The sequence below is a fragment of the Dufourea novaeangliae genome, unplaced genomic scaffold, assembly GCF_001272555.1.
Source record: "Dufourea novaeangliae isolate 0120121106 unplaced genomic scaffold, ASM127255v1 scaffold65, whole genome shotgun sequence".
Lineage (NCBI taxonomy): Eukaryota > Metazoa > Arthropoda > Insecta > Hymenoptera > Halictidae > Dufourea > Dufourea novaeangliae.
The window spans coordinates 2517687-2545300 of NW_015373961.1; the positions used below are offsets into that span (position 1 = coordinate 2517687).

Consider the following 27614-nt stretch of genomic DNA (forward strand, 5'->3'; position numbering starts at 1 on the left):
CTCTTCCTTTTTTCCCTCGGATACGCCATGGTCGTGAATAGATTCCAAATGGGGGTCGGAACGCATCGGTAATAACACACCGCGCGGGATCACGTTGTTTCGCCGTCATCGATATCGCGGACAATAATCTCGGAATACTCCAGACGGTACCGTGATTTCTCTGGAATCACCAATATTTTCCTCGAGTGAACGGAAAACGCTGCCCTGACGAATCAAGAACGCGTATTTCGCGGATTTAACAAACTGTATTGGGTGTTTGAATAGGAAGTTTATTCCTTCTTATGTCTGATAAGGACGTTTCAATCGAAACTTCATTGTGCCACGCGTTTTTATTTCTCGGTCATTTCACGCTAACGATGAACAAACATCCAAATCGAACTCTCGTAATCAAGCTTTATGGGTAATCGAGTGCGTGTGTGTAATAATACATTTGCGTAGATGACGCGCAAAACGCTTGTTAACGGAACGGATAATAACAACACTTGTTTGAGGGGGATCGATACGCTAATCGTAATATACGAGTACAGCGCGCGTAATGTGTGTCCGAAAAATGAAAAATTTAGACAGCGTGAACGGTTTGAAGCATATCGCGGTCTGACCTACCGATACGATCGCAAAATATTCGACGTTAATTCATTGCTCAACGAGTATTACTTTCGATCGGAAATAGTTCATTACGGGAAAAGGGGTTTTTTTTTTTATTCGAAAGTGGTTTCGTTCACCGAGTGGATCCAGAAGGATTTCAACCCTTTGCCTTACAATTTTTACCCTCCAGAATTACTTTATTGTTTATAATTTCCCAGGTACAAGACGAGTTCTATTCTCACGGCAACTGTACATTTACTCAGACTCTTAACTCTTTGAGGCTCGGTGGTATAAAAAATGTCCCACCTTTTTTTATATCGAACTCGCACAGTAGAACGTTAGTCATACCACCTTTAAATCGTGAAATTACTAAAAATTAAACATAATTCAAGTAGAATAATATTTTGACATATTTCATACAAAAAGATGTATGTGCAACTAGGTATTTTTGTTACTGTAAAATCCTGTGCTTTAAAGAGTGAATTACCTTGAAGAAAACGAATAATATGCATATTTAGTGAATCCAGTTTGAAATCGCCATCACGTGTCTGACTCAGTGTGATAAAGCACGGGGTGAATGGGGTTAGATTAATGCAAAGTATCCCGTCCTTTCTTCCGTCACCCCCTAAATTTCTTTGGCGCAATCTTTACCCTAAAAATGTGTTTTTCTTATCGCTAGTGGTCACTTTGGCGCGTTGCTCACGGGTTCACGAGCACCACGGACGCTTGCAACAGATGGCATCCAGCAGTTCGAAGATTGTAATAAGTTCTACGTACCTTTGGAAGTGGTACTCCAGCTTGAGCAGCACGCGTTACCACGAACCAATCACGAAATGGAAACGCGGGCAAGATGAGAAAATCTGATCTGGAATGTCGTTCGGTTCGATTACGCGCCGATTCGAAGCCGTGGGACAACGCAGACTCGACGGCAATACGAGCGAAAAGACGTTTGACGCGCGTCGCGACGCCGACTGGAGAATTTCACGGCGGGTCGGTCGGCGGTGGGCATGTCGACCGGACGCCTGCTCGCCGGGACGCCGGGACGCCGGGACGCATGCTCCAGGATACCGCCGTCCTCCGAAACGGAAACGTCTGGCAGAGAAATTCGAGGGAGGAAGCTAATAATTGAGAGACACTCGGGAACCGACGATTGCCTGTTCGGAATCGAATGTCGCGTCAACGACGGGGAAGAATGTGCGCACCAGTGCGCTTTTAATTATCCTCGACCACGCGTTTCAGATCGGTCTTCGGTCGAGTATTCGAGGAAGTAGAACGAGAGTTCTTTTGTTTGGTATCGCGCTTCGGTGAATTTTATACCCTTTTCGGAAGCTCATTGTCGTGTTATATTGTTATACAGACTTTTCTCGATTATTGTCCGACTTGGTCTACACGATTATTGTCCAGGCGTCATCCCCACCACTGGGAGTGTGAGGTCGTGGAACCTGTCAAGCGCATAATTTGTTACCCTTCCGGTTTTGTTGTGAAGAATTTACGAAGGTCTGAAGCATTTCTCCCTATAAGATTGTAATAATAAATTGATTGAAAGATAATCGAAAGGAGTCTGTTGAGTTTCACAGAAAGAGTTGTGGTCGAGACACGCGTGTTGCGGGATTTTTATTTCTGAAAGTTTGAAAATAAGTAATTATATTTATTTCAATTAACGTAGGATCGGCGTTAATAGAAGAACACGACGACGCGACAGCGTGAATTGACGATAGTACGTAATGTTTCTGGAAAGAAGGACGAAGGAATATGTCATAATAATCGGAATAGTCGCACGAACGTTCGAAGATCCGTTAACGACGGTCAAGAATGCGGAGCGTCTTAGTTTAAATGCGTTTTACGGTGCCCATGAAAGTATAGATCATTGAGGCTTCACTGCATCTTCTCGATTCCCTACCCACGGGACGTCTATGCCGAGCAATTTATTACCCACACCCCCGTGAGGTAGGTTACGATCCGACGTCGACCTGTTAATGCGAAGCTAAGTCGTTTCCTGGGGCCGCTGCTAAAGCTCCTCGCACAACGTGACCCGTCTACACGTTGATCCGCTCAAAATCGAAATCAGAAAATCGTTTGAAAAATAACACGCCTGTCAATTGCTTTTTTCCTCTGTCACTTATCGTTAACGTTCCGAACGAAACGACGCGTGAACGATGTTTGCTTTTTCAACGAGGTCGATTTCAAACGGTCGATTCGACAAACTGATTGTGCGTGTTGGAATTATCTGGCACTTTGGTTAGTGAAAATAACTCTTACTCCACCGGTAATGTCTTTTTATGCGCTCGCCACGAGGTCTGCCAGACATTACCTGCCTCCGGAAATGATTGAGATTTATCACTGTCAGCCATCTTCATGAACGCGTAAACCATAAAAAAAAAAAACGCGGCCCGACACGCGACATCGATTCAACGGCCATAGTCGTGAATGTCGTCTCGTGCTTTCAGCCATTCTCGTTTCATTATATGCCTCCTATGTTACACCAATATTTACTGGTTAGCTACACTCTACAGTGTTCACGTCTTTGAACATTATAAAATTGTACGTAACGTAAGAGTGTAGAGGGTGTAGAGATTAATAGGCCGTTTCCAGCAAAGTATGTCGTTTGTTGGAATGCGCGTTCGACCGACTTTATTTGGTCACCTGTGTCTAGTGTCCTACAAATATACTGTGAAGTGTGGCGAAAGTCCTTTATCCACAACCGTAGGCTACAAAGGGATAAAACGATCGGAGCATGAACAGGTCAAAGTTAAAAGGTCAGAGCTTCTGCTTCGGGCGTAGACTCTGCGAAAAGGGACGAGCAAATAACGTTCATAAAAAAGAAATAAAATTTACGACGGCGTCCGTTGTCGAATAGCTCGCGTATACTTTTAATTGATGCCGTGAAACGGTATCAGCCCCGATGACGTCATCACTGTTCACGGTTTCAAATATGAAAGTAATCGTAAAAGTAAAAGTGAGGAACATTCACGCTCTACGCTCGAGTATTTACTATCACTAAACCTTTTTTTTTTTTGTCGCCTCGCAAACCGCATGCAACAGGTCGAATCACCCCTTTACCGTCCCAATCAAATATTGATAAGAGAAAGGGGTCGGCTCTCGTTAAAAATATTCAAATTAGTTCTCAGAGGATTGGATCGTTATCACACGCACGTATCGTGTTTAACGATATACAAACAGCATTTATAACACATCGATTATCGATTACTAATAGGCTTGAGATACTTATAATCCATCTCTTTTCAACGGAACCAACATTCCTTTCGAACGTGCATGGATTTGGGAGAAATCTACGAACATTCATTAATACGCGTCAGTGGATAATTTTCGCAGCACGTACACATTAAGGGGTGATTGGATCGCTTTCTTAGAAGGCTCGTACATACCTAGGATAGCAAAACAGATAACCCAAACGGATCGTGATTCAATTTACGGGATCAATTGCAAGACTGCCACTCGCTGTATGACGAAAAAGTAACAAGAAGACACCGAAACACGCGATCGTATTTGTGGAAAATACACGAAATGCATGTTTAAATAATGGAGAATCGTTAGTAGGATGCCTCTAGTTCAGTGAGTTGCGTTTGCAACGTTCACGATTATTACAACATTTACATCGAACGCATATTAAGCTGCGGGGAACAGATACATGGACCCTAACGCATTACACTGTATCGATTCGTGTGGACGTAGATCTTTGTGAGTGCGCAGCATGCTAGACTGCAGTTGACGGTTAGCCGTTAATTTCCATCAGTGATACATTTACTTCTCTATAGGGTGTGGCTAAAACAGCAATGCAAACAGTGGAACGGTGAATGTTTGTAGAAAAATAAGTTAAAAAAACAAACTAAAATATTTCCCAACGAGTAGAACTTATTCGTGTATTCTAACCTTATTATTCCATTGGAAAACACTGAGTAATCAAACCTATAGAAACAATAAGTAACGTGTCATCGATTTACGAAACTGATTTTCAGTTCTTCGATAGTCGTTTCGTAGACGGAAAATACGGATGGATTTTCTTGTTTCATCGAAAAGCACGACCAAGGGACTCTTGAAATGCTGCTCACGTATCCGCGACTGATTTGTAGATAGATACTGCTCTGGAGAAAGAGAGAGAGAGGGATTGAGGGTGGAAAGTACCGTACAGAGAATTAGCGACCATTCAATAAGTCTCACAAAATTCCCAGATTCGTAGAGTATCGACAGAAATTTTCTGTTCGTTACAGATTTAGGCGTTGATTGAGAAAGAGGATCACCATCTTTGTCGCCGCGATGTAACATGTTCAAAACGATAAAGCGAATAATGAAACAAGGCTCTTCATAAAAATATCTGCTTTATTATTTCAACTTGATTTTGTAGGGTGTCCCTGTTATTACATACAATAAAATATTAATAGTAACAGACATAACAGCAATTGTGATAACGCGTGTACAATAATAATAATGGTAATAATAATAATAGTTGCAACCATAGTCTGTTATTATGTAATGGGACATATTGAACGCTGAAAAAAACTTATTACTTTTCTGCTCTTCTGACACCACAATTGTTCCTACGTAAAAGGTTACCGAGTGCTTTACAAAAGTGGATCACGATACACTGTCTTTGGCGTATCGTTTATCACAAAATTACTAAAGCGCCACGAAGCGGCCTCTCCGATTTGACAAAACTAAGCGTGTCATGGGAAAAACAAATGGAAATGTTTTGTCGTTTCGCTAAATGCCTACAAAAAAACTAGCTACAGCAAGACGCGTATCAAAACGTGAACTTCCCATTTCGTTGAACTTGCATGAAAATTTGAGTCTAAACCTGAAAACGCGAAACCGGCGTAATTCTCGGAACGTTAAACCCTTGAACCGTATTCTAGATTATGTTTGTCCGATAGCTATGCATGACAATTTTCTACCAATAATTGTAGATTACACTGAAGATCGAAGTCCATGATTAATTACACTTCGAGACGGGAGTGACATACTTATAACATGGTGCGCCGCAAGTAATCCATGAAACATCCGTAAAAAAAAAAATGGAGATGAGAAAAAATGAAAATTTCGAGTCGAATGACGAACGAAGCGCGTTCGATAAAATTAAATACGAATTACAGATGACGTAAATATCTGTCTGTGTTGAGACAAAAGGGAACAGAGTGGATAATCATTTAATAAGTGAAACATCGGCTATTCTCCTTCTTCGAAAAGATAGAAGACAGATCGTGGCTATCTTTAACCGCGCGTTCCCCGTCTTCGTTCAATCGTTTTAAGACACACTCGTTGCGTTTGATGTTTCGGTCGCCACTATTGTTTCCGAATATCATAAGACGGAAAAACGTGTCTTTCGCTTTCGTCCATCCTGAAATCAATATATTACGAAGACTTTCTATTCCATTCAGTCGTATTCGTGGGAAGGTTCCGTCTTGTTGAACAAAGAATCTCTCTCTTCTTGAGTGGAAGGAACATCGGAGGTCGTGGACCTCAAAACTTTCGGCACTTTGCTAACTTTGCTGAGACCTTCGGTAATACCGCTACCTCCGGACACACTGGAAAAGAGACTGAGATCGTCACATTAGAACTGGATAAAGTAGGCTACGATCAAGTGTAGATGATTGCAGTAAATGATAGAAGTATATATTTACTATAAAAGAACCATGTAGTTGATAAAGTAGAAAACGCGGCGAACACTTACACAACGTCAATTTCATCGTCCTCGTCAGCCTGGACTGTCTCGTCGTTTGTTAGAGTAAAGTATGGATTCGCGGAAGCTGGTCGGAACTTATATCCGGTAAGGACGAAGAAGACGTACGTGGCCATTTCTCGGAACATTTCGTCCAGCCACTCGTATTGAAAAGGTACCGTGATCTATAAAAGTAAAACATGAAACAAACATTCCGTACGAAGCCCCACTGACAAATAATCGACTATTGTAAAACAAAGATTATACCTTGAGTAAGTACATAATGATTCTTGTGAAGTAGATGTAACAAACTATCATGATATAGAAATGTCTGAAAAGCTTAAGCTTGCGTAAATTCACAGCTGCCTTGCCGTCCGTGTGCGCAGCTTCCTGTAAATGTCTGATACTCCATACTACTGGAAATAGGATGGCGCCGCAGCACAACAAGTCTACGAGAATAAAAACGTCTCGCCAAGTCTTGTGCTCGATGTCTCCTTCCTCGCTTTCCTCGATTATTATTTCAGCAACATTCGCTAATACCTGTCAAGGCCAGAACTTGTCACAAAATGGTTCCGTTTCTTTGAAATACGCCCAAATACATATATTCAGATGCTAACTTGTAATGGTATCACGATCATAAAAAGTTTCTTGTCTTTGTCGGCTAATATGTGTTTAATGAACGTCCATCCAGTACCAACGAGAAGAATGGTGATGAAAAGTACGGCTCCCTTTAGTAAATGCGTGATATAATACAAAATCGCCCACGCAGCCACGTGTTCCCCTTTAGTTTGGATAAAATGATAATTGATCCCGTGGAAGAGTAACGACAAAGATTTCAAGTATACGAGCACCGCCATCAAATAGTGGATCTTGAACACGGGATGCCTAAACGAAGAATACGGCATAAATATAACACTGTCGACAATTTGAAAACGCACAAGACAGACTAAAAACAAGTTCCCTTACTTGCTCTTTTTAAGAATGAATACCCAAAAGCACCCGGACAAGAAGAATAAAAGCGCCATCATGAAATATAGGGCCGGCAAAGGCATTTCACCAGCGCTCAGAAAATTTCCGCTATTGATCTCGGATATTTGTACCTGTGAATTGTGTACCATTAGATGTAAAGCTTCGATCTTGAGATAGAGGTCTCAAATACAGAAAATCAGAGCCGTGTATCGTTCACAGAAAAGTATCTTACCGTGAAATCTAACGCAACCTGTGAACCGTACTTATAATTTGGGCAATTGTGAAACAAAAGATTATAAAGACCCTCATCCTCTTCGCTGGCGACGTACACGAGAAACGTGGTATTATAATATTTCTCCCCTTTCACATTGCGCACGTTCATTGGTAGTTTAAGACCAGAGCATGCCCTTCTGCCTTCCGTCCTAGACTGGAAATCATCCTCGTTAGCGGATCTTTTGATATCTGCAAAAGTAATCGGACTTGATTTACATCCTTATCGCTTTGCCCCTGACTGCGCTTGGAATGATAAGCGGATCGAGATTTATCGTAAGTCTCATGCAATTCAATCGTGAAATCATTGGCATAAAATGCACTACTCTAGAAGACAGTTACCTAACCGGACCCTCAAAAATACTTGAGTTTCGAGTTATTTATAAGATTGAGGACGAGTCACGTTAATTATAGCGTCTCTCATCGCGGTGGTGTTCGATCACCGATGTCGCTTTGAGACCACATTCCGCGAGATATCGACTACGATTCGTGTTTGGTTCCACGAACCGCACAGGCGGTCGATACGTTCGACGTTGCGATAAACACGGAATTTAAATTTGGACCGGATAAGACTCCGTTACTAATCGATGACATATCTTGTAAATACGAACTGACATTATACTTTCTACATAACGTGACCTTGTTCCGATAATTGTACAAATCTTATCATAAAAGAAAAAACACAAATGCATCCTAACGTTAAAAGTTCATTACGCACGTTGTACTTTGCAGCGTGGCACCACATTGCCGGGGCGATTCTTCCTGTATCGTCACGGAACGATCTATTGCGCGCATTAAATGTCACATGATCAACACAAGCAAGCGACGTCTATAAATTCGAATGAAATCGCCTCACAGTTCATAGTATCAATTTAAGCTCGCTTGAATGGCAAACGATTCAAGGTTTCTCGTATAATACCGATTAAACGTTCTCTAGATCCAAAGAAAAACAATATCTCTTACTGTCAATACTAATTCACAGTTCTGGTGGAGTGTGCTCGGGACAATTTTAATAAAATATCTGCGTGAATTGGAAACGTTAATGGGTACGACCTAAGGTCGCAGTTTGTGCCAACTTTTCATTTTCCACCTGTTAGTCTGTTACGACCGAATCAAGTTCTAATATTAGTAACAAACCGGAATTGAAAATACCTCGCGGATGCGGCGACATTTATTTTTAATGTTCCCCCAAATCATTTCTGACGTGCGCTTCCATATGGCGGTGTGTGTCGTTCCAGCAAACTCTTTAATTTTCAGTCAACCCGTCGGCGTAATTCGAAAGATGTACAAATCTTTACGTGGCCACGAATCAAAATCAAATTAGAAGAAACGTTCGATAAAGTGAGGAAAACCGCCTCGGATGATATTTAGGAATATTGGGAAAATACTGACGCGAATTACCATAAATATTCGATTGACAAACTTGCGGAAGTTTGCGGGGTGTTATCTCGTAACACGTTACCAATTCCACGCGGTCTATCGCGCGTCAACTTCCTGTCTTTGGACAGTTGCCAATATTAAGAGCGCACAACGCCCGCAGCAATAAACTTTCGCCTCTCTGTTAGTATCATTCGTCTTTTGCAACGAGACGCGCTTCCGCCGATTCACTCGAGAATGCAAATTTCTTCGAACTCTCAATGCATATCTCGGGAATCCGGGGCAAAACGTTGCGTAAGACTGACCGATTGCTGTATCTGCGCGATCGGTATTTAAAGAAACAAAGGAAAAACAATGTTCTTCAAAACGTGTTTACGAACGGAATATTGATCTCACAAGGATGTTTATTATTACGACCGCTAAAACGAAGGCGATTGGAACGATCTGACTCACCGTGCGAGGTATAGCGTTTTCTCCGTGGAAAGAGAACGGTATCGCTAAACCTGGCCGGAAAGGAGTCTCTCTTTGCTCGGAAAACTAACAACATACTGGAATCCTTGTAGACATGTACCGTATGGACATTCGGAGTACAGTTCACTTTCAACCTGGAACAGATTCATTCGTATCGTTAGTTAGTTTCAATAATTAGTCGCAATTCGATCGATCGCGACGCGAATACTTACACAGAGTTTTTCAAGTCCATCGTGAAATATATGGCCGCGTTGCTGTCGGCCGTCGTCTCGAAATCGGACTTGTTTGAAAGGTCCTGTAGCACGCATCTCTCTTGGTGACTATCTAAATACGGATTCATCGCATCGCTTAGCGTACGATCCAAACTGAATCCAAACTGAATCGTAAAAAAAAAATACAAAGCACACACATTATACAAATAAGAGAGGCAAACCATTTGCAAAATCTTGTGAAATACGAAGAAACATAAGGGATTTCTTCGTCAATCGACCACCAATCGGCCGTTCCGACATCATTGTCAGTGAAATGTTTGTAGTGTCAAACACATTAATGATTAAACGTGGACTAACAAACAGCAAGGAATTATTGTCGCAGGCTCAGACCGTTGTGTCGTGCGGTTAAGCGAGAAAGGAAGTAATTCCGTTCATGCATTCTTCCGGTCGTCGAAAAATGAGTGGTACGTGTTATGTAGAAATTATTTTCAGAGCTTCCGTTTTCGACAAAATCGATAGCGAAATAAAATTAATTTCGTGTCACATCGCTACCCTATTTGTATACAGTATATCGAAAGCAACACGCGTGTTTCCGATTCGTCAGTAATTAGTTGCTTTGTCGTCGAACAAAGAAAAAGGAGTTAAATGTCAAATTCCGTTAACTTGTCCTACAGATTTCATTGACAGAAAAATTGTATTATACCTGTATAAACAACGAATATAATTTCTCACTTTTCGATGTATTTTCTCGAGAGAAATTCTTTCTTTCGGTTTGTAGTTTCTATCGCATAGTTTAAGACAGTATGATGTATGCATGGGAAACGATTGTACTCCGAAAGGCGTAAATTTAGAAATGGTTTCGAGTAATTTCCTAGCGGTGATTTAGTGATGTGAATGAGGGAAAATGGAAACAGGTGTCCGTGAATGGACGACGCGTAGTATTGTGCGGACATCCACGCTACGATGATAACTCACCACGGCATTCTCGTCGAGAGGCTGGGCCTTGAAATTTGTCAAATTTACTTCGAGAATACCGCTCTTGTAAAAACCGAAGGTGCTAAGGGCTATGTATGGCCTTATGTCATTCTGAAACATGGAAAATTCACAGGCGTGAGCGTAAGCGTATCAAAATACCGTAACCTATGACTAAGAAAAGCGACTATACATATAGGTAGAAAAACTGAAAGCACGATTGATGTATAACCTATACGTCGCGCATCCCTCCGTTTATCGAATTCTTTGCGGAAACCTTTTACACTTTCCATGATACATCTAGTTTCAATCGGACGAACATACAAACTTCGTGAACGTCAATATCGTACTAGATAATGCTCTTTCGCAAAATTCATTTAAAGCATTTTCGAAAGTTCAAAGTTTGCTAGCAACATGAATAGTCTCACATAATTGGATCAATACCGGTAATATTAGCTACGTTCAACGGTAAAATGTTACTGATGCAACGAAATATATGACAATAAAATAACTGGTAAATATACACGAACTATTGCTCGGAATAACTGAAACTAACCCGTATTTCGAGCTTGTGTATTCTGGCGGAAGCCAATACAAGCAGAGACATAATCCAGATACATCGCATCAATAGTTGTTTCGATTGCATTTTTGCTAATTTTCACTGGAGAAATGTCACATCACGAAAACACAAACTAACCACACATCAAAAACTTTCAGTGTTCGCTCGTCGATACACGAGCAAGAACTGAGCATGAATCGCGGGAACTCGGACTATGACGAACGGAATGAACGAACTGAACTGCGCGCAATTTTTTAAAGACTTCTTAGCAATTATCGTTTTTATCGTTGTAATTTTGCAAAATTAATCGATAAAACATTATTATACTAAGAAGTAGTCATAGTTAACATATGTTATATGCAGTTATATGTTAATGTACTTCCCGTTGTCTGGAAAAATGTCTTTCTAATAAATGTCTTTCTAATAAGCTAATTGTTTTGAAACACCAAGTTTGTGCTTTTCTTGTAGATAAACCAAGATAATCTCTGTACATGTTTCGAGAATGACGTAAATATAACAGCTTGAAATACTGATATATGTAGGTAAATACAAAACGTAAAAGAAACAAATTTGCTCCCTTTATTCGAGTATCGTGCTTCAAATTTTAACGGATATCCGAATTAGCTAACAACTGAATTTGAACGTCGAACTAAATTTAAGAATTTTGAATATTACGAACTTGAAGGTGAATATTATTTTAACGATTAATTCAGAATAGTCATCGTCATTTGAAATAGACACGATCAACATTATAAAGGTCTGCAGAACCTTTGAGGTTATGTTATATTCATCGTTTACCGTTACAAAAGATACTTCAAATTATATTGTATGTTATGGAAGAACACTTTGCAACACTGAGATTATTAGATTCGGATACCGATAATAAATTAACTAAAGCTTTCAGTTATTCCGAACTGCCATCGTCGCAACAATTATGTATGCAACAATCTTATCATTCTGGAAACCCATCTGGTTTGGTTAGACAATACAGTTGTGAACAAATTTTTGATGCAACTGCAAACACCAGGTAAAACTTGAATGCTTACACAGAAGCGTAAGAATGTACTGAAAGCTGCATTTCTAGTGTTTCAAATTTTATTGTAATTTCAGAAAACTGAAGATTTCAGAAGTGGTGCTATCTCAAACCAATGAATGTAGAAAAGAGTGGCAAACAACAGTACCTTACCCTAATGCATTTCATATGCCTAAATGGCAATTTTGTAGTGATACTAAAATAATACATTCACCAAATCTTACATCCAATGCAGCAACTAATGAAATAGAATATATGGAAGTTGAAAATGCAGAGACATCAAAAGAATCTATATTTTCATCGAGCAACTTACCAGTAAATATAGATACAATAGATAAGTCAGAACCTGAAAGTGAACAACTCGATGATACTAAGATAAAAGACCAACATTCGTATGCAGATGTAAAGAAGAATCTTAGACCATTGATGTCAAAGGCAAAAGCTCCAGTAAAAAAGAAAACAAATATGTGTTGTTGGAATTTATTATATGTAGGTATCATACCAATTGTAATAGGAACAATTGCACTGATTTTAAATCCTGTTACATACACGGTTTGTAACCGTGCTATAATGTTCTCCAATGCTACCCTTGAATTACAACGAAACTTATATGGACAAGAGGATGCAACTTCAAATATTGTTAATGCATTACAGAATGACATTAACCACTTAAAATTTATATGTCTTATAGGTGGAACAGGTATTGGAAAGTCTTATACTGCTGAAATTATAATAACAAATTTCCCACTTAAAAAGAAAATCTTCGTACACGATATGGCGTTAGAACATAGTGTCGATGAAAAAGTATTAAATTCAATCAATTCTTATGAATTGATAATTATAGAAAATTTGAAAATAAAAGATTTCGATGTGTTTCTTAATATGATCGATATATTGAACAAAAACAGTAATAAATGTATTACGATATTTGCGATTGTTAACGTAGAAAACGTAAACAAAGATTTGACACGAGACGCTGATCTAACAAAGAGTGCAACTGAAATTAATCGGGGTTTCAGTGACAAATTAATCGATGTGTCCGTTATTCCATACCAGCCATTGAATGAACAGGCCTTAAAAATGTGTATAATGAATGTAGCAAAACAGAGTGATTTGATCCTTTCAGAAGATCAAATGAATGAAATTATGCAGAATTTAATATTATCGGGTAGTGGTTGCAAAGGAGCATATGCTAAGGTACAAGTTATTGGAAGGGAATAAGTTTAAAGTAATCGTTTTTTATATTTTTTTTAACCAAGTTCCTCTACACAAGAAAATCTTAAAGACTGGTGTACATGTTTTCCATGTTAACTTAAACATTATACAGGCGTACAAAAATTTGTATAATTTTAAAGCGAAGTATTTAAATCTTATTTTTAATGATAATACAGACTTTGAAATCCTTCCTTGCTAACTGCAAGTATGTTCCGTTTATATACCTAAATATTTTTACTACTATATAGTGTTCTTTCATTGAAAGTATAATATTATCACTTGTGTATTCCTTTTAATTGTATGTGTGATTTGATTATTTGTTATTTAGCTGTTTTAGGAGCAATGTGATTACTATTTTTGTACCACGGGTGAATTTGGGAGGATGCGTTCAAGCGTGTAATGTATTCCTCCAAAGTAATCTTCGTAGTAAAAGAAATAAAATGCGTTAAAAATGTTATAGCTTCTACTTATTGCCAACGAAGACGAGTTATTTGTTACGAATGTTATGTGAACTTTTGTCTCTTACGGCTGCACTCGTCAGTAAAATACTTTCCCGCACGTAATCTCTCTACCCTTAGTCCGGAGCATTCTTGCGGGGATAGTCGCATTTCACTTTCCGATTGTAACTGCTCGCGCAGTATTGCGTGTCAAAGATTCGTAAGAAAACAGTACTCAACTATTACATGGACTTACGTTGGTATAATCGTTACCGTTATGCAAAACCGTATGAATCTGCGCCACAAGACGTGAGATGAGTCACTCTTTTATTTTCCGAATGCTTATTTTCATTTACGATATAACCGTAGGATTATTTATTTAACGATCACCTCCACATAACGATGCTTATTTAAGTGTGATTAACTCACAATACAAACTAATAAAACTATAGAGAAACCAATGTTCAATCGTTATACGGCATCGTAGAAGTAATTAAACTTAAGTCTGAATTGAAAAAAAGAAAGAAATTTCTTAATTGCTTGTTACGTGAATCGATGACGTAAGGTGGAGACTTACGTGTTAACGTATTGCTTCTGCAAAATTGACGTATGAATGTGTACTTTTAAAATTTTGTTTACAGGAATCACATACCGGTATCAAATACGTTTGCGGAATCAGTGTCAATGTCAGGGTACAATATTAGAATGTAAGATCTTTTTGATCAAACTCATTTTCTATTCACGACATGTATTGCACAAACGTTTAGGAACAAGTTATCCTCAAACAGACTTTCGTCAGGATGACAAAAAATGACACGGTACGCGCGAGAGTTGCCGTAACATTTTCTCAAACGTCCTTAAAGTTTAAATCACGAACGAAAGAAAAGTTTTACATTTTATAGTATAGACGAAAATTTGAAATAATAAGTAAAAGCACGTTGTAATCTCAAAAAATGATTCGATAATATTTCTCGCACAAGAAAACATATTAATTTCAGGGTGTATTTATGATTTTTCATTTCAATGGTAGTCTACAAACCGAAAAGTTTTACAAGGAACTTGCAACTCTGTAGAAAGAGGAGATCGTTGCGAAATTCACCACCTTCGAACTTGGTTTAAACGAAGGATGATACCTGTCCTTGCGTGTATAAAAGAGAGGCAATCAAGTGAACCGATACATTCCCGTGATTTCATCTGGACGTAGAATCTCGCAGCAATTTCCACCGAATTTCTCAGACATTCGAATCGTTCGCTCAACGAAAGAGCCGAATTTAATCGACGGTCGTTTAGTAACGCGTGAATTGTCCCTCGAAGGGTTCCAAGTCCTAGTAGGACGGCCTACCGCAAGTACACCGGTGGTGGAACTAGAAGAAAGGTGCGACTGGAAATTATAAAAGAGCGATCGGCGGTCAAGAGGAGACAGTCTCCTCCAAGTGTTCACCTGTGCGACTACGATCCGGGTATGTTAATGCTTTTTTTTTGTCTTGCACTTTTTGCGAAACTTGTATCAAATTATTTATTAATTTCGTTTTTTTTACTCGCGACCAAGAGTTCACTCTCAAGGATAACACCATACGAGATTACAAAAATATAGAATGTATATCATACCTTTGGCGGCAACGTTACATTCGAAATACTGTTTAGCGATTATTATTGGTAAGAAGCTTCGATTCAACAGTTCCATTGTAAACATTTAGAACGTTAACGAAAATATTCAATTTTCCTTCGAAATTGTCTCCTTTAGTTTAATCCCGTAGGGTGTCTTGATATTTACGTTGTTTGTTACGTTGAAGCATTAAAATACTTCTTAACAAAGAAGGGATTTTTTATGGATAAACAGTTTTTCCGTAGTATGAGACATGTTTTTTTAACCGAGCAAAGTACGAACAGACTTTAAGGCCATAAGAAACTATAATTACGCGTCGATGTACTCCAATCACGATCATCGATGATATTCAACCGAATTGACGCGACAAGAATATTAAATACGAACAGTGTATAGCGACTTTGCGTTTAAAGGTCGAAAATTCTGGAGGTCAAGGATGTAGCCTTTGTTAAGCTTAGCCTCGTAATTCATTGAACTGCCGAATGACTTAGATTTTGTAAAGAAGAACGTGTGCGGATTATTTCCTATCAATTACAATTCAAATTAGCGAGGGAACAGGATCTTAATTGATTTTATTATTTATCTAACTTGTAACATCCCGCCATTTAAGTAACAGTCCTGTCTCGAAGAAGCTGAGAGTCTCATCTTGAACGTGTAGTTTCAAAGAAGTACAACATCTCTCTGAAATTGCATTGACCGAATGACTCCGTCATGTCTACAGACGCAAAGAAATCGTTATTTATGGGGTGAACGGCAATTGATATCGAAGAAAGAACTCGAAGAGCAGTACTCTCATAAATAGCACTTTCTACGCGGAAGGTGGTTGCGCCGGTTACCTTCCCGGTTGCCCGGTAACCCGATTAGTATTACGTTCATTGAAGCTAAGCACGTGAAACGCTTTGCTCGTAAAACACGCAGGCATTGTTAGAGAATGCATCGCGATTACATTTAAGTTTCCATGCAACACGTCGCAATTAAAACTCTGAACAAAAGAGTTTACCGGTACTTCGATATACCGAAAATTTACGGCACCAATTAACACCGATAATCATTCGTATCGTCGAAGGACGTGGAGCGTTACATAATTTTGAAAAAAAATTCCTCCATCACGCAGGATTAAATAGCTTCATGTTGGTCGGTGGTCAGGAAAACGTATCTAGGGACGTTCTTTTAATGGGACGGTAGTTGAAATATTATCGATTCGTGTTAGTTGGCCGCACAAAATTGGTGGAGAACAAAGATGGGTGTAAAACCCAGTCGATTGCGTAACCGGAGAAAGTTGTTGCGGAACGAGTCGGTCGCTTACAGCATACGTCGGTGGTATCATGGTACACGTAATGCTCTTCGGCGTTCGTACCCGGTCGGACACATTATATCATAAACCAACGAAATTGTTATGTCACGAAATCACCGACGATTCAATGATAGCCATGGGAATTACGAAACACTGGGATCGTTACGAGAGAGACAGAGAAAGATAGAGGGAGAGGAAAAGAAAGTATACACGTCTCGAACGTGTGTATCTGCTCTCATCTCGGGGTATATTCACTTTCATCCATGGCGCGTGACTTTGAACGATGCCGAGGGAACGATGTCAGTGGCTCGGTTGAAGGAACTGCAGCTGGCGGCCGAGAAGAAAAGAAAACGATTTTGACCCAGTTTCCGTGAAACGGCCGGGGACGAACCATTGTGTCGATTACGTAGAATATGTATTAAAAGCACCGAAGAGCAGTCGTAAGAACACGATGCAGTTACGAACGGAACTAGAGGACCGTTATTAATTTAAATTCAATGATTTTCTAGAATTCCCAACGAATCGAATAAACACCTCTTGGATCTCGAACATTTCAACTTGTTCGCCGGTTGTTTTCGAATCGAGCAAAAAAGAAACAAAATTAATCGATATGGGCGCGATCGAGTGGGTAACCGAAGAGGACAACTACGAGTGCGCCCTTTCGAAGGAAACGCAACAGCTCGCCAAGGAGGAACTAAGGGAGGATAAAAATACTCGGGACCAAGCCCTCGAGCAGATACGTAATTGGATTAAATTGAATCCGCGAATTCAAAACAGTCGTCTCGGTGAGGAAACGACCGACATTCTTACGGATAGAATTTATTCTATCATATACACCGTGTAATTTATCAATACAATAATATCCCGTTTCTAATACCTGCGTGCGTACATTTTCATCGGTAGATGCGAAATTCTTACTGAGGTTCTTGAGATGCAAAAAATTTAACGTACCGATGGCGGAAGAAGCCATCGAGAGATATTTACTTCTTCGTCAAGTTTATCACCCGGCTTTCAATCATTTAGACGCCACGGAACAAACGATGGACGAGCTTCTGTCTTTGGGGTAAGACTCGGTAGATACGATCACACAGATCGCGTAACATGTCCTCTGATACTACGTTTTCTGGATCTGTTTCGTTTACTTTCAGATATCTGTTCGCTGCGCCCGGTCGTGACGCGAAAGGCCGACGCGTTGTAATCGCTAGACCAGGTAAACGTTTAATTTCTTCATGTCCGTCGACACTCTCCGAACCTAATGACACCTTTCCGGACATCGAGCAAATTCTGGAAACACGATATTGCATTCTTCGTATTGCGTGTTTCCGTGACTGTCTCAGACATATTTTCACGCTATGCTCACGACACGAACGATGTCGGTCGAAAGAAATTTCCATCGCGGCCGCGGTTAAGAATTCATATACCATAATCGTTGGTTTTATCCGAATAATACGTAGCGAAAAGCTCTAGTATCTAAAACCATCATTCTGAGGTTTAAACAGTTAAGGAGATTAAATAACTGTTTGCCAAATGTCGACTGATTTAAATATTACTGTATTATAATTATAAGAATTGGAATTTCCACGTTTAAACGATCAAAAACGATGGAATACATTTTTTTTTATCTCTTATTCGAAACTCTTTATCGAGATAATGAATTTACCCATCTCTGCGATTTTGCATTCTTTGTATTGCATGTTTCATATTTTCACGCTATGCTCACGACACGAACAATGGTCGGAAGAAATTTCCATCGCGGCCGCGGTTAAGAATTCATATACCATAATCGTTGGTTTTATCCGAATAATACGTAGCGAAAAGCTCTAGTATCTAAAACCATCATTCTGAGGTTTAAACAGTTAAGGAGATTAAATAACTGTTTGCCAAATGTCGACTGATTTAAATATTACTGTATTATAATTATAAGAATTGGAATTTCCACGTTTAAACGATCAAAAACGATGGAATACATTTTTTTTTATCTCTTATTCGAAACTCTTTATCGAGATAATGAATTTACCCATCTCTGCGCGATACACGCTAAATTATATTCATTACTGCTTTCGCGTTTCCTAACGTTTTTCGCAGGTGTTTTCGATCCGCACAAGTACACGAACGCCGACATGTGTAGAATCCACGCGATCACCTACGAGTCACTGATGGAGGAGGAGGAAAGTCAAGTGCGTGGTTTCGTTCATTTCGCGGACGGGGCCGGTGTCGGTTTCCCACACCTGACGCTTTTCACTCCGAAGGAAGCTGTTCGTATCGTCAAAAACGGCGAGGTAGGAGGACCGTTTCCCTATTTCGATGTTTCCGAATGACCTTATCCGAGACCACGAAGGAAACCACTCCCCAGTTTCCGTTCCGATCGTTGAATGCTGCGAGCGTTGAGACGCTTTCGATTCAAGGACAGTGATGCAACGGCGATTTCGTAACGTCTCCAAAAAATGCTGGCCACGATAACCGGTTTCTTAGCCTCTGTTCCACTTATTCCGAATGTTCGCCTACATTCGGATGACGACTCCTCGTCGATTTGACTTTTCAGCATAAATTTCCGCTCGAACGTATAAATATCCGGCGGGTATCTGTGAAACGATCTCGAACGCTACGAAGTTTCTCTAGAATTCGATGCTGATTCAAGTCGAACCGTATTTTTCTTTTCCTTTTTTTTTCAGCGTACCATACCGATGCGACACAAAGAAGTCCATGCCATTAATACGCATCCTTCTGTGAAGTTTGCCCTTGATTTCGGTATGACATTGATCTCCGACAAAATCCGAAAACGGATCAAACTTTATACCAGTCTCGAAGATGCTATGAATCACAAACTGGACACGAGTTTGCTACCGAAGGAATACGGTGGTACCATGCCGATGAAAGAGATGATCGGTAAGTTTTATACCAAATTCCTGTTAACCGAGCGTCACAAAAGACAGGATATTTCAACATATCGTAATCGTTTCTCGCAGTTCTTTGGAAAAAGGAGTTGATGGAAATTAGACCGATTTTATTGACTCACGACAAGATGAGGGTGCGCCTGGAATTGTACTCTGAGAAAGCTCGAGAAGGAGCAGTATCGGCTCTGAAGCAAGGATTCGGATGCTCGGACATCGGCTCCAGCGATTCTACCATGTACGGCATCACCGGCTCCTTTAGAAAGCTCGAGGTGGACTGATCGAGCAGATCGATCGACAACAAGCACTAATCATGACCGTGTTAATCGTATTTACTTTGTCGAGGAGACAAACTATTATTATTTGCACTTGTAGCTAATTATCTCCTGCACCATGGATAGAAATATTGAAACGACACGATTCCGTTATTCGCGAAGAAAACGGTCGTCGAAACTTCGATCTCGGTCGAGACGCAATTGCATCTTGCGCGTTCGACATTATGTTAATGTTTAATCGCGGCCTTTTTACAGCAAAGTCTAGACGTAAACATATGCTAATCCGTATATATTCGCGACGTTTAAACGTCACAGAGCCTTACACGTAGGAAAGTAATCACGCGAAATTCGAGGAAGACAAAAGTGAGGTTATACGTTAGACTTTGGTAGTGTAGGATTACGTTTAATATTGTATTTGTAAGTCACAGAAAATTCATGGTGGCACACGATCGGTTGTAAATAGATAGTAAATATACGTATATTTTTCTACATTTATTCAATTGTTTCTTCTTTGAGAGCGAATGAAATCGAAAGTTTACGAAGCGATCCAACCGCTGATGATTTCTCGTACTTTCGCTCTTGCGTTAATAAGCTCCGGAACGTCCGTTTTTTCATCGTTGTACAGATCGCTACAATGCGACGAGCCTAGAAGTGACAGATTTTCGTTGATTAATCGACGTTTCGCGGTAGACCGCTTGCGTTACCTTACCTTTAATCAATATAGCAGGTGAGAAATCGTTCAAATGTTCGAGAACTGAAAGAGCGTGCCAGGGATCGACGTCCCCGTTAGTGAAAATTACGTTCCGCAAGTCTGGACGTAATCCTCCGTACATTATGTTCGTTCTTTTGACTCTCGTGTCCAAGAAAACGTCATTATAACTGTAAAAACGAAAATATATAGCGAAGAGGCCACGAAGCGAACCCGACTTCCCGAAAGTTATCTTCAATGGTACATACTAATCGCCGTACAGATCGGTGCACAGGTCAGTAAAGAAACTCAATGGGAACAGGGTACCGAAAATGGATTTCGTCGAGTTTGTCGTTTGAAAATAACCATATTCCGTGCACGTTTGATAGGTCCACTGTCTCACTGTAAACATAAAACTCGTAGATGAGGAAATAAGAGCTATGTATGTGATCTTTTTGACCAGCGAACGTGAATGTCTTCGATTAGGAAATTAATGTAGAACGTACTGATGTCTTCTTCGTTCCAAGTTTTATTAGCGTAAAACCCAACGAATTCCTGGTAATCGATTGGTAAACAGTTCTCCTCGTTGTACACGAGACGAGCTAGTCTTTGAAGAGGGCTGCCCAAATAAGGTGCTGTCATCTTGATGCAGCAATCAGCGATTTTTGTCCGTCCGTTTACCACGCTGTCATACTGAACGATACCGGCAAACATCTAGCGAGAAAGAAACGGACTGCGACGTTACGTAACCTAAACGTACTATGAGATTTCTCATTTCCCTTTCGTACGCGGAAAACGCGTTGTACGATATAATTTCATAATATGCGGTTTGATAGATAACGATACGATGTAATTGCAGTTTTTAAGGAACCGTACCTCCGCTAAAGCGTTCATGAAGAGCCCAAGATCGCTGGGTGAGTCCGCCTTTGGTACCTCACACAAGCTAGACATTTGTATGGGATTACATACGTTACATTAACTGCGTTACACGTTACATGTCTATATTATATAAGAAGAAGGAAACGTAGATTACTTGAAGTAAGATTTCAATTTCCTCGGGCCGTTCTCAGCTGCCAACAGTTGTTCAACCGCGTCGAACGCGGCCTTAATATCGTCCACGCATTGCTGACTATGTTTACCCAGCGAATCAGTCACGACTTCGTAATACTCTACAAAACCGAGCTCGTTCTCTCAAACCGTACGACGAAAGTTTAGCAAATTGTAAAACGTATTTTGTCTCTTACCATGAAAGTCGGCCTTCGCAAAAACTGGCGCGCTACTAGCCAACGCACCCTACAACAAAGAGACGGTGTCACTTTCGCTAAAGGGAAACTATCTTTTCGAGCAAAAATCGAAACCATAAGAGAAATACTTGAATCAGGTGAGGGTATTTAAGTCTGGACCAGGTTGCCATATTTCCAGCGTATGATCCTCCGAAAACGATGACTCTGCTATTATTAAGTTTATCCTCTTTCTTTTTAGTTTCTATGAAATACGCTAAATCCGCTAACGCTTGGTCCACGCTCAAGTATTGCAAATTCCTCGAACTGACATCCCTGGAATGTTTCAACGTAACGAGATTTACAACTTGAGGCGGAAGTTAATTATCTCGACATATTTTTACGTAAGAGCGAATGGTAACTCCGAATGGATTCAGAGATTGATTTCTTACGCGGTCGGCCGGCTTTTGCCGTAATAACGATGCTCGGTGTAATACATCATAGCGCCATGGGTACGGGCAATTTCGTACATTAAACCAGCCTGTAAGAAACCTGTAGATATTTCCCATTCCCCTCCGATCATAATCAGAATCGGTCCGCCTTCTTTAAATAACTCGGGATTCTCGTAATATCGCTGTTAAATGGAAATAGAAAGTTGAAAATTTGAATCACGCTATCCGGAACTGACGCAATTTAACACGTTCTAGGTACCATTGACCAAGTGCGATTGTCTCGTGGATTGAAGTGATCGAGAGGCTGCTCGATCCAACGTTCGCTTATACTCTGGCTAAAGATCCCGTTCGAAGAAACTGGTTCATCCAAACCTTTAAAGTGAAACCCCCGAAGACCAACGCCATTCCCAAGACGACAGCTAACACACAACGTCACTAAAATACTTAAAAGGATCATGTCGAATCCTCGATATCTTTGTCTGTTAATTAATTAATTTCGAGGCTTGACTAATGCCCACTCTAACTTCTGGAACACTGATTCTTAAAGACCTCTCGACATTTGTTTTAACATCCCAAATCAGACATCCAATAGCCCCCACTATCGAATGATAAACCACAGTTAAAAGAATCACCCTGATAAGGTGGCGTAAGTAATTGCCCATTTAATCGCAATGAAATGTACACAATCGATCCATCAAAAATATCAAATTATAGATACTGATACAAAAGCTCGAAAGATAATATTTATCGATGGCATAGGTTAAATCAACGTAAGTGATTAGGATACTGCATCTCGGGAAAGAAATTTATAAACTCGGTTTCATTTCACTTTCATAAGTATAAAATTATTTTATCGTTACATGTAGTTCGGTATGAAAAAGGAATTCTTTCGTTCAACCGCGACGATTATATTACAGAGTTCTTTGCACGCGACGAGTCTTAATAATCTCAGGGTACAGTTTATTGTTTCACTTTGATTATTGATTCGCTTTCCGAGTCCGTCGTAGCCCATTCATCGTCGGAGTTTCGTTTACAGGCTTTTTCCAACAATTCCGACTTTTCGGTTCGTTTGTCGTTGGCGCTACTGGACGAATCAGAACCAGATGACTCCTCGGTGCTATCGGAATCATTTTGTTCGTCTTTGTCCCATTTCGACTTTATACGCGACGTACGTTTCACGTGGCCTGTTTCATCCGAATCAACCGTATCCGGTCTCTCCTTGGACTTTCTTCTCGAAGAGTCTTCGGAATAACTACGACGACTCGACGATTTACGCTTACCTTTTTCGTGATTATCCCTTTCTTGCCTGCAGTATTTATTCGAGTATCTATGACTTGTCGAACGGTAATTTTTTTTACGAGAATACCTCGGCGATCTCGATTCCTCTTGATCATTATCATGCTCTCTCCCTCTTTCGTATTTCCTCGAGTATCTCCTACACGATTCACGGCCATTCGAAACGTCGTCGTCTTTAATTCTCTCTTCTAAACGCTTTCTGGAACTCGATCGGCGACGTTTGATCGGTGTTTCGTCGTTATCCGTGGTTTTATCTCTGTCAGACTGATCGTACCGTTTATCGCGCGTGAATCTTTTTCGGTGGCGTTTATCAGTTTTCCGCGAGTATTGATCCGGTTCCAGTTCAGGCGATTCAGACCACCTCCAATGTTTCGCATCGTCTGCCTCGCTGCCGCACTCCCATTTCGATTTATTCCTACAAATTGAACAATCACGTTGCGAATTAAATCGGTACTAATCAATTGATGACAGACACGCAGACCTAAATTATCATTTACGTACCTGTGTTCGGTTCTTTTGCTGGTCGTTACATCTTGGGAAGAGGAAATCGATGACTTTGCCCACCTAGGTGGACTTTTAATGTCGTACTCGTCGTGCGGATTTCTGAAGGTATGCAGAAAATTGCACGCTCTCCCCTTCGGGCATTTTGCCATACCGCAGACAGCGCTTCTCCAGGATTTCAGATTGGCAAACTCGCAATTAAGCTGCCGGCCAGCGTACCAACGACCTTTCAGCTTTCTCAGCGCCCTGGCTGCCTCTCTTTCGGTATAGTATTCAACGTACAGATTCCCACGTAAATGGATCTCGGTGTTGCAGCAGTACTTGAGCGTTTTTATTCTTCCAAAGGACTCGAGTTCCGGCACAACGTCTTTGTAAAATTCACGAAAATGTTGTCGTGTTTCCGAACTCTCGAATTCGAGGGCGACGTCCGTGTCGTACTCAGCGGAATTCTTTTCCAGGGAGAAATGAGTGTAAAATCCAGGTACAAGTATCACTTTGCTCAAGCATACTCTCCGGTGATTTCTCGAACAAGTGTCGCCGTATCTAGAAAAGTTTCACCGTTAAAATATTATGTAAGTTTTCATTTAACAGAACCGAATGTAACCAACAGCCCTGCTTACCTGCAGGCGCCTGTTTTCGTGAAAAACGGGCAAAGTTCTTTTCCAGGTTGACTGTCGATGACTTCGCGTAAAGCTTCCGGTGTCTTGATCCCATTGTCGATGTAATCATCGATCTCCTTCAACAACAGTTCCCGTTTCTTGATATCTTCATCTCTCCTTCGCTTCTCCTCTTCCTGTTTCTTACGAATCACTTCCTGTTTCGCTTCGAACTCCTGTCGGATTTTTGTTTCCTGTTCCAATTGTATCTGTCGAGCCTTTTGCTTGCGTTCTTGTAGTATTTGCCATTCTTTTTGAGCTTTCACCTGAAGCAAACGAATAAAACGTAAGTAGACGTTTCATGGTATCGGTATTAGGATCCGCTCGCTCGTCGAGCTTACGGGAAACATGTAATAGCTAGAAAATTTCGGTATCCACATGTTTGCTTTATTTTCATGGTTACATAAACCTGCAATTAACGTTATAACCGAGAAGAACACATGCTATCGATTATGAAAACAAAAGAATTCCGGTAAAGCACGAGACATGTGATATGTTTCATTAATTTCAAAAATTAAGTTGAACTTTCTTCAATAATAGCATACCGTAGTTTAATAATCGAAGGAAATAGTATATAGATATTCTGCGGATTGTCACATCAACGATCCTAGTTTTGAATTATATTACACGTGCAGTAAATACAGTTTCCAAGGAATTCTTTTTTATTCCAAATCTAAAAAGATGGCTTCAAGTTACCTCCTCTTCTAACCAAAGCTGCTCTCGTTGCTCATGCTCCTCCTTCTCTATCCTTTCTTTTTCCTCCTCGTCAATCTCACATTTTTCGAGCCAGTTCAAATAGTCCGCGTTTTTCTCCAGTGCTGCCCTCAGTTGTTCCGCATCCGCATCCCGCTCAGCGGCTGCTTTGCGACGTAGACGTTTACGACGCTCCTTTTTCGCTATTCGTCGCCATTCTTTATGGCTTCTCTTCGCCGAGCAACACCCGTCCATTACCACGCATTTTTCCCCCGGAGTATTGATTGTGTTACCTTCGATGATACCGTGAATTGTTCAAGAGTCGCGAACCGGTAACTGTTAGACGTCCGACACGCGATTCCAGCGAAGAGTTGCAGACGACACGTGCACGCCGCCATGTTACCTTTGAGACAAAATTTCGATCGAGATCGTATCTGACTTTTCATTCAAGTTACAGGAAACAAAGCGCCCGGAACATTTGCTTTCCTCGATACTTTATACTTATTCGAAACAAGAAAGGCCATTCATCAGACATTTCAGTTATGAATGTAGTTCGGAGAAGAGCAACTCAGTTTGAAGATCATTTACTGTTGATGCGACTTCGTTTAGTGTGATGTGAAACCCATATTGTCAATGATAACGTATAGGCATATAATTTTATTATTAGTGATGTAAAGATTGTTCTAGTCATAGACAAAGAAATATAGACTGCGCGTCAACCTGAAACGAACAACCCAACGTTAGAAAGAGGTAGATAGCTTTCTAAGTAGTGGGACTGAGGGGAAGGGGCGAATCGATACCACCAAGGTATCGATACTTTTACTCATAACTACTTTTGTATGAAGGTATCGAAACAAAAGTATCGATACCTTGGTGGTATCGAAATATATTTTCCTAACCTTGATATTACTTGGCATACAATACTATACACAACTTTTTACACGATCGATATTTCAGAACATGAGACACGAAGTCCCATAAGATGATAGGTCTATCGTATACCTAGTCGGTGGTACTACACTACATGTGCGTAGCGTAGTTTATCTAGGGACTTTCGATTCGTACGGCAATGAACGGAACCTCGTTTGGATAAAATCCATTCAACCCAGAAGTTTTAGTCAGTCTGCGCTCAGTTGCTACAGTTGCACGAGCAAGAACCAACCAAACTCGAGAGTTACACGAACAACAGTAATAAAGACCATGTTTCAAGCGCATGTTGACTCAATCATTTCACTACCGTCCACTCGCCCGTCACCTACAGGTAACAATAAGAGATTGAATGTGGCCAAGGCATACTGCAATTTATTACGCACATTTTTCGTATGCAGCCGAAGCTTTGAAGATCGTACGGAACATCTACCAGTTTCAGAAGTGGAACTTATCCGCGACGGATAAATTACACTACATCTGAATAATATTTAAGATATCTTTTACTGAGTTTATGCATATATTATAATAAATAATTGTAAAATCGAGTACATAAGTAGTATTTAAGATAATTATTGTTAACTTTATACAAATACAGCTGTAAATTGTACATTTACTAACAATTTTATCAATAATAAACAGTTAAAACAGTTATTCTAAAAATTACATGAATTGGTAACGTATACGTAAAAGACCCCGTGGTTGCGCGTGGGGTCATAGAACCCCCGGTGGAGGCGCCAGAGACCCCGGGCGGTGAGAACGTGGGATCATAGAACCCCCGGTGGTGACGCCAGAGCCCCCGGTGAAGGCACCACGGCCTCGTGCGGTGAGGTCGTGGGGTCATAGAACCCCCGGTGGAGACGCCAGGGACCCGCTGTGGTGAGGAAGTGGGGTCATAGAACCCCCGGAATGGATCTTATCCATTTAAAACAATTCGATGAAATGAAGCTTATATTACCTGACGTATGTTTATTGGAATATACATATATACACATAAATTATAATGATATAAAAATTTGAAATACAATACGATGCGCTACGGTACAATACGTTTATTCGATTCAATTGGTCCCTTGCGACTACAACATCGTGCTATCCGCGTTCGGCGCAGTGCGCTAATACGGAGGCCAACGAAATATCACTGTAACACTTAAAAAACAGTTAAAGTTCCATTTATATCATTGTCCTGTGAAAATATTCATACTTCCAGCAGCATTCATATTCCAATCAAAGAATTTACAGAATAAGGGAAAGGAATCTAAAGTAATTTTCAGTAGATCCATACATCTTTATCTCGAATAATTTTCTAAAACATTCAAAGTACTAGACATTTTTACACTT

The 27614-nt window shown here is 40.3% G+C and overlaps 5 protein-coding genes across 7 annotated transcripts; 2 read left to right on the forward strand and 3 right to left on the reverse strand.

The window, feature by feature from the left end:
• Window positions 1-4930: 4930 nt before the first annotated feature.
• LOC107186522 (protein GPR107) lies at window positions 4931-11287 on the reverse strand. 3 transcript variants are annotated; one of them, XM_015574410.1, is made up of 10 exons: window positions 11087-11287; window positions 10534-10644; window positions 9559-9722; window positions 9329-9480; window positions 7461-7690; window positions 7226-7359; window positions 6877-7144; window positions 6527-6799; window positions 6272-6444; window positions 4931-6125 (listed from the first exon to the last, which is right to left on the reverse strand). In XM_015574410.1, exons 1-10 carry the CDS (start codon window positions 11174-11176, stop codon window positions 5975-5977), a joined length of 1746 nt encoding a protein of 581 aa, XP_015429896.1. In that variant the 5' UTR covers window positions 11177-11287; the 3' UTR covers window positions 4931-5974. The 3 variants fall into 3 exon arrangements, with proteins under 3 accessions (XP_015429896.1, XP_015429895.1, XP_015429897.1); XM_015574409.1 differs by having other exon boundaries at window positions 4931-6137; XM_015574411.1 differs by having other exon boundaries at window positions 5984-6157.
• Window positions 11288-11922: 635 nt separating this feature from the next.
• On the forward strand, window positions 11923-13371 carry LOC107186475. The gene is made up of 2 exons (XM_015574338.1): window positions 11923-12116; window positions 12200-13371. Exons 1-2 carry the CDS (start codon window positions 11923-11925, stop codon window positions 13341-13343), a joined length of 1338 nt encoding a protein of 445 aa, XP_015429824.1. The 3' UTR covers window positions 13344-13371.
• Window positions 13372-15210: 1839 nt separating this feature from the next.
• On the forward strand, window positions 15211-19877 carry LOC107186585 (alpha-tocopherol transfer protein-like). The gene is made up of 7 exons (XM_015574482.1): window positions 15211-15234; window positions 17184-17459; window positions 17578-17737; window positions 17823-17884; window positions 18760-18953; window positions 19347-19560; window positions 19641-19877. Exons 2-7 carry the CDS (start codon window positions 17285-17287, stop codon window positions 19844-19846), a joined length of 1011 nt encoding a protein of 336 aa, XP_015429968.1. The 5' UTR covers window positions 15211-15234; window positions 17184-17284; the 3' UTR covers window positions 19847-19877.
• A 360-nt stretch (window positions 19878-20237) lies between these two features.
• Window positions 20238-22657, reverse strand: LOC107186547 (putative serine protease K12H4.7). The gene is made up of 10 exons (XM_015574442.1): window positions 22460-22657; window positions 22201-22382; window positions 21901-22084; window positions 21773-21821; window positions 21562-21697; window positions 21405-21471; window positions 21035-21242; window positions 20798-20930; window positions 20550-20719; window positions 20238-20485 (listed from the first exon to the last, which is right to left on the reverse strand). Exons 1-10 carry the CDS (start codon window positions 22655-22657, stop codon window positions 20376-20378), a joined length of 1437 nt encoding a protein of 478 aa, XP_015429928.1. The 3' UTR covers window positions 20238-20375.
• Window positions 22658-23160: 503 nt separating this feature from the next.
• LOC107186476 (U2 small nuclear ribonucleoprotein auxiliary factor 35 kDa subunit-related protein 1) lies at window positions 23161-25828 on the reverse strand. Its single transcript, XM_015574339.1, has 4 exons — window positions 25350-25828; window positions 24618-24919; window positions 23998-24540; window positions 23161-23911 (listed from the first exon to the last, which is right to left on the reverse strand). Exons 1-4 carry the CDS (start codon window positions 25599-25601, stop codon window positions 23161-23163), a joined length of 1848 nt encoding a protein of 615 aa, XP_015429825.1. The 5' UTR covers window positions 25602-25828.
• Window positions 25829-27614: the final 1786 nt, after the last annotated feature.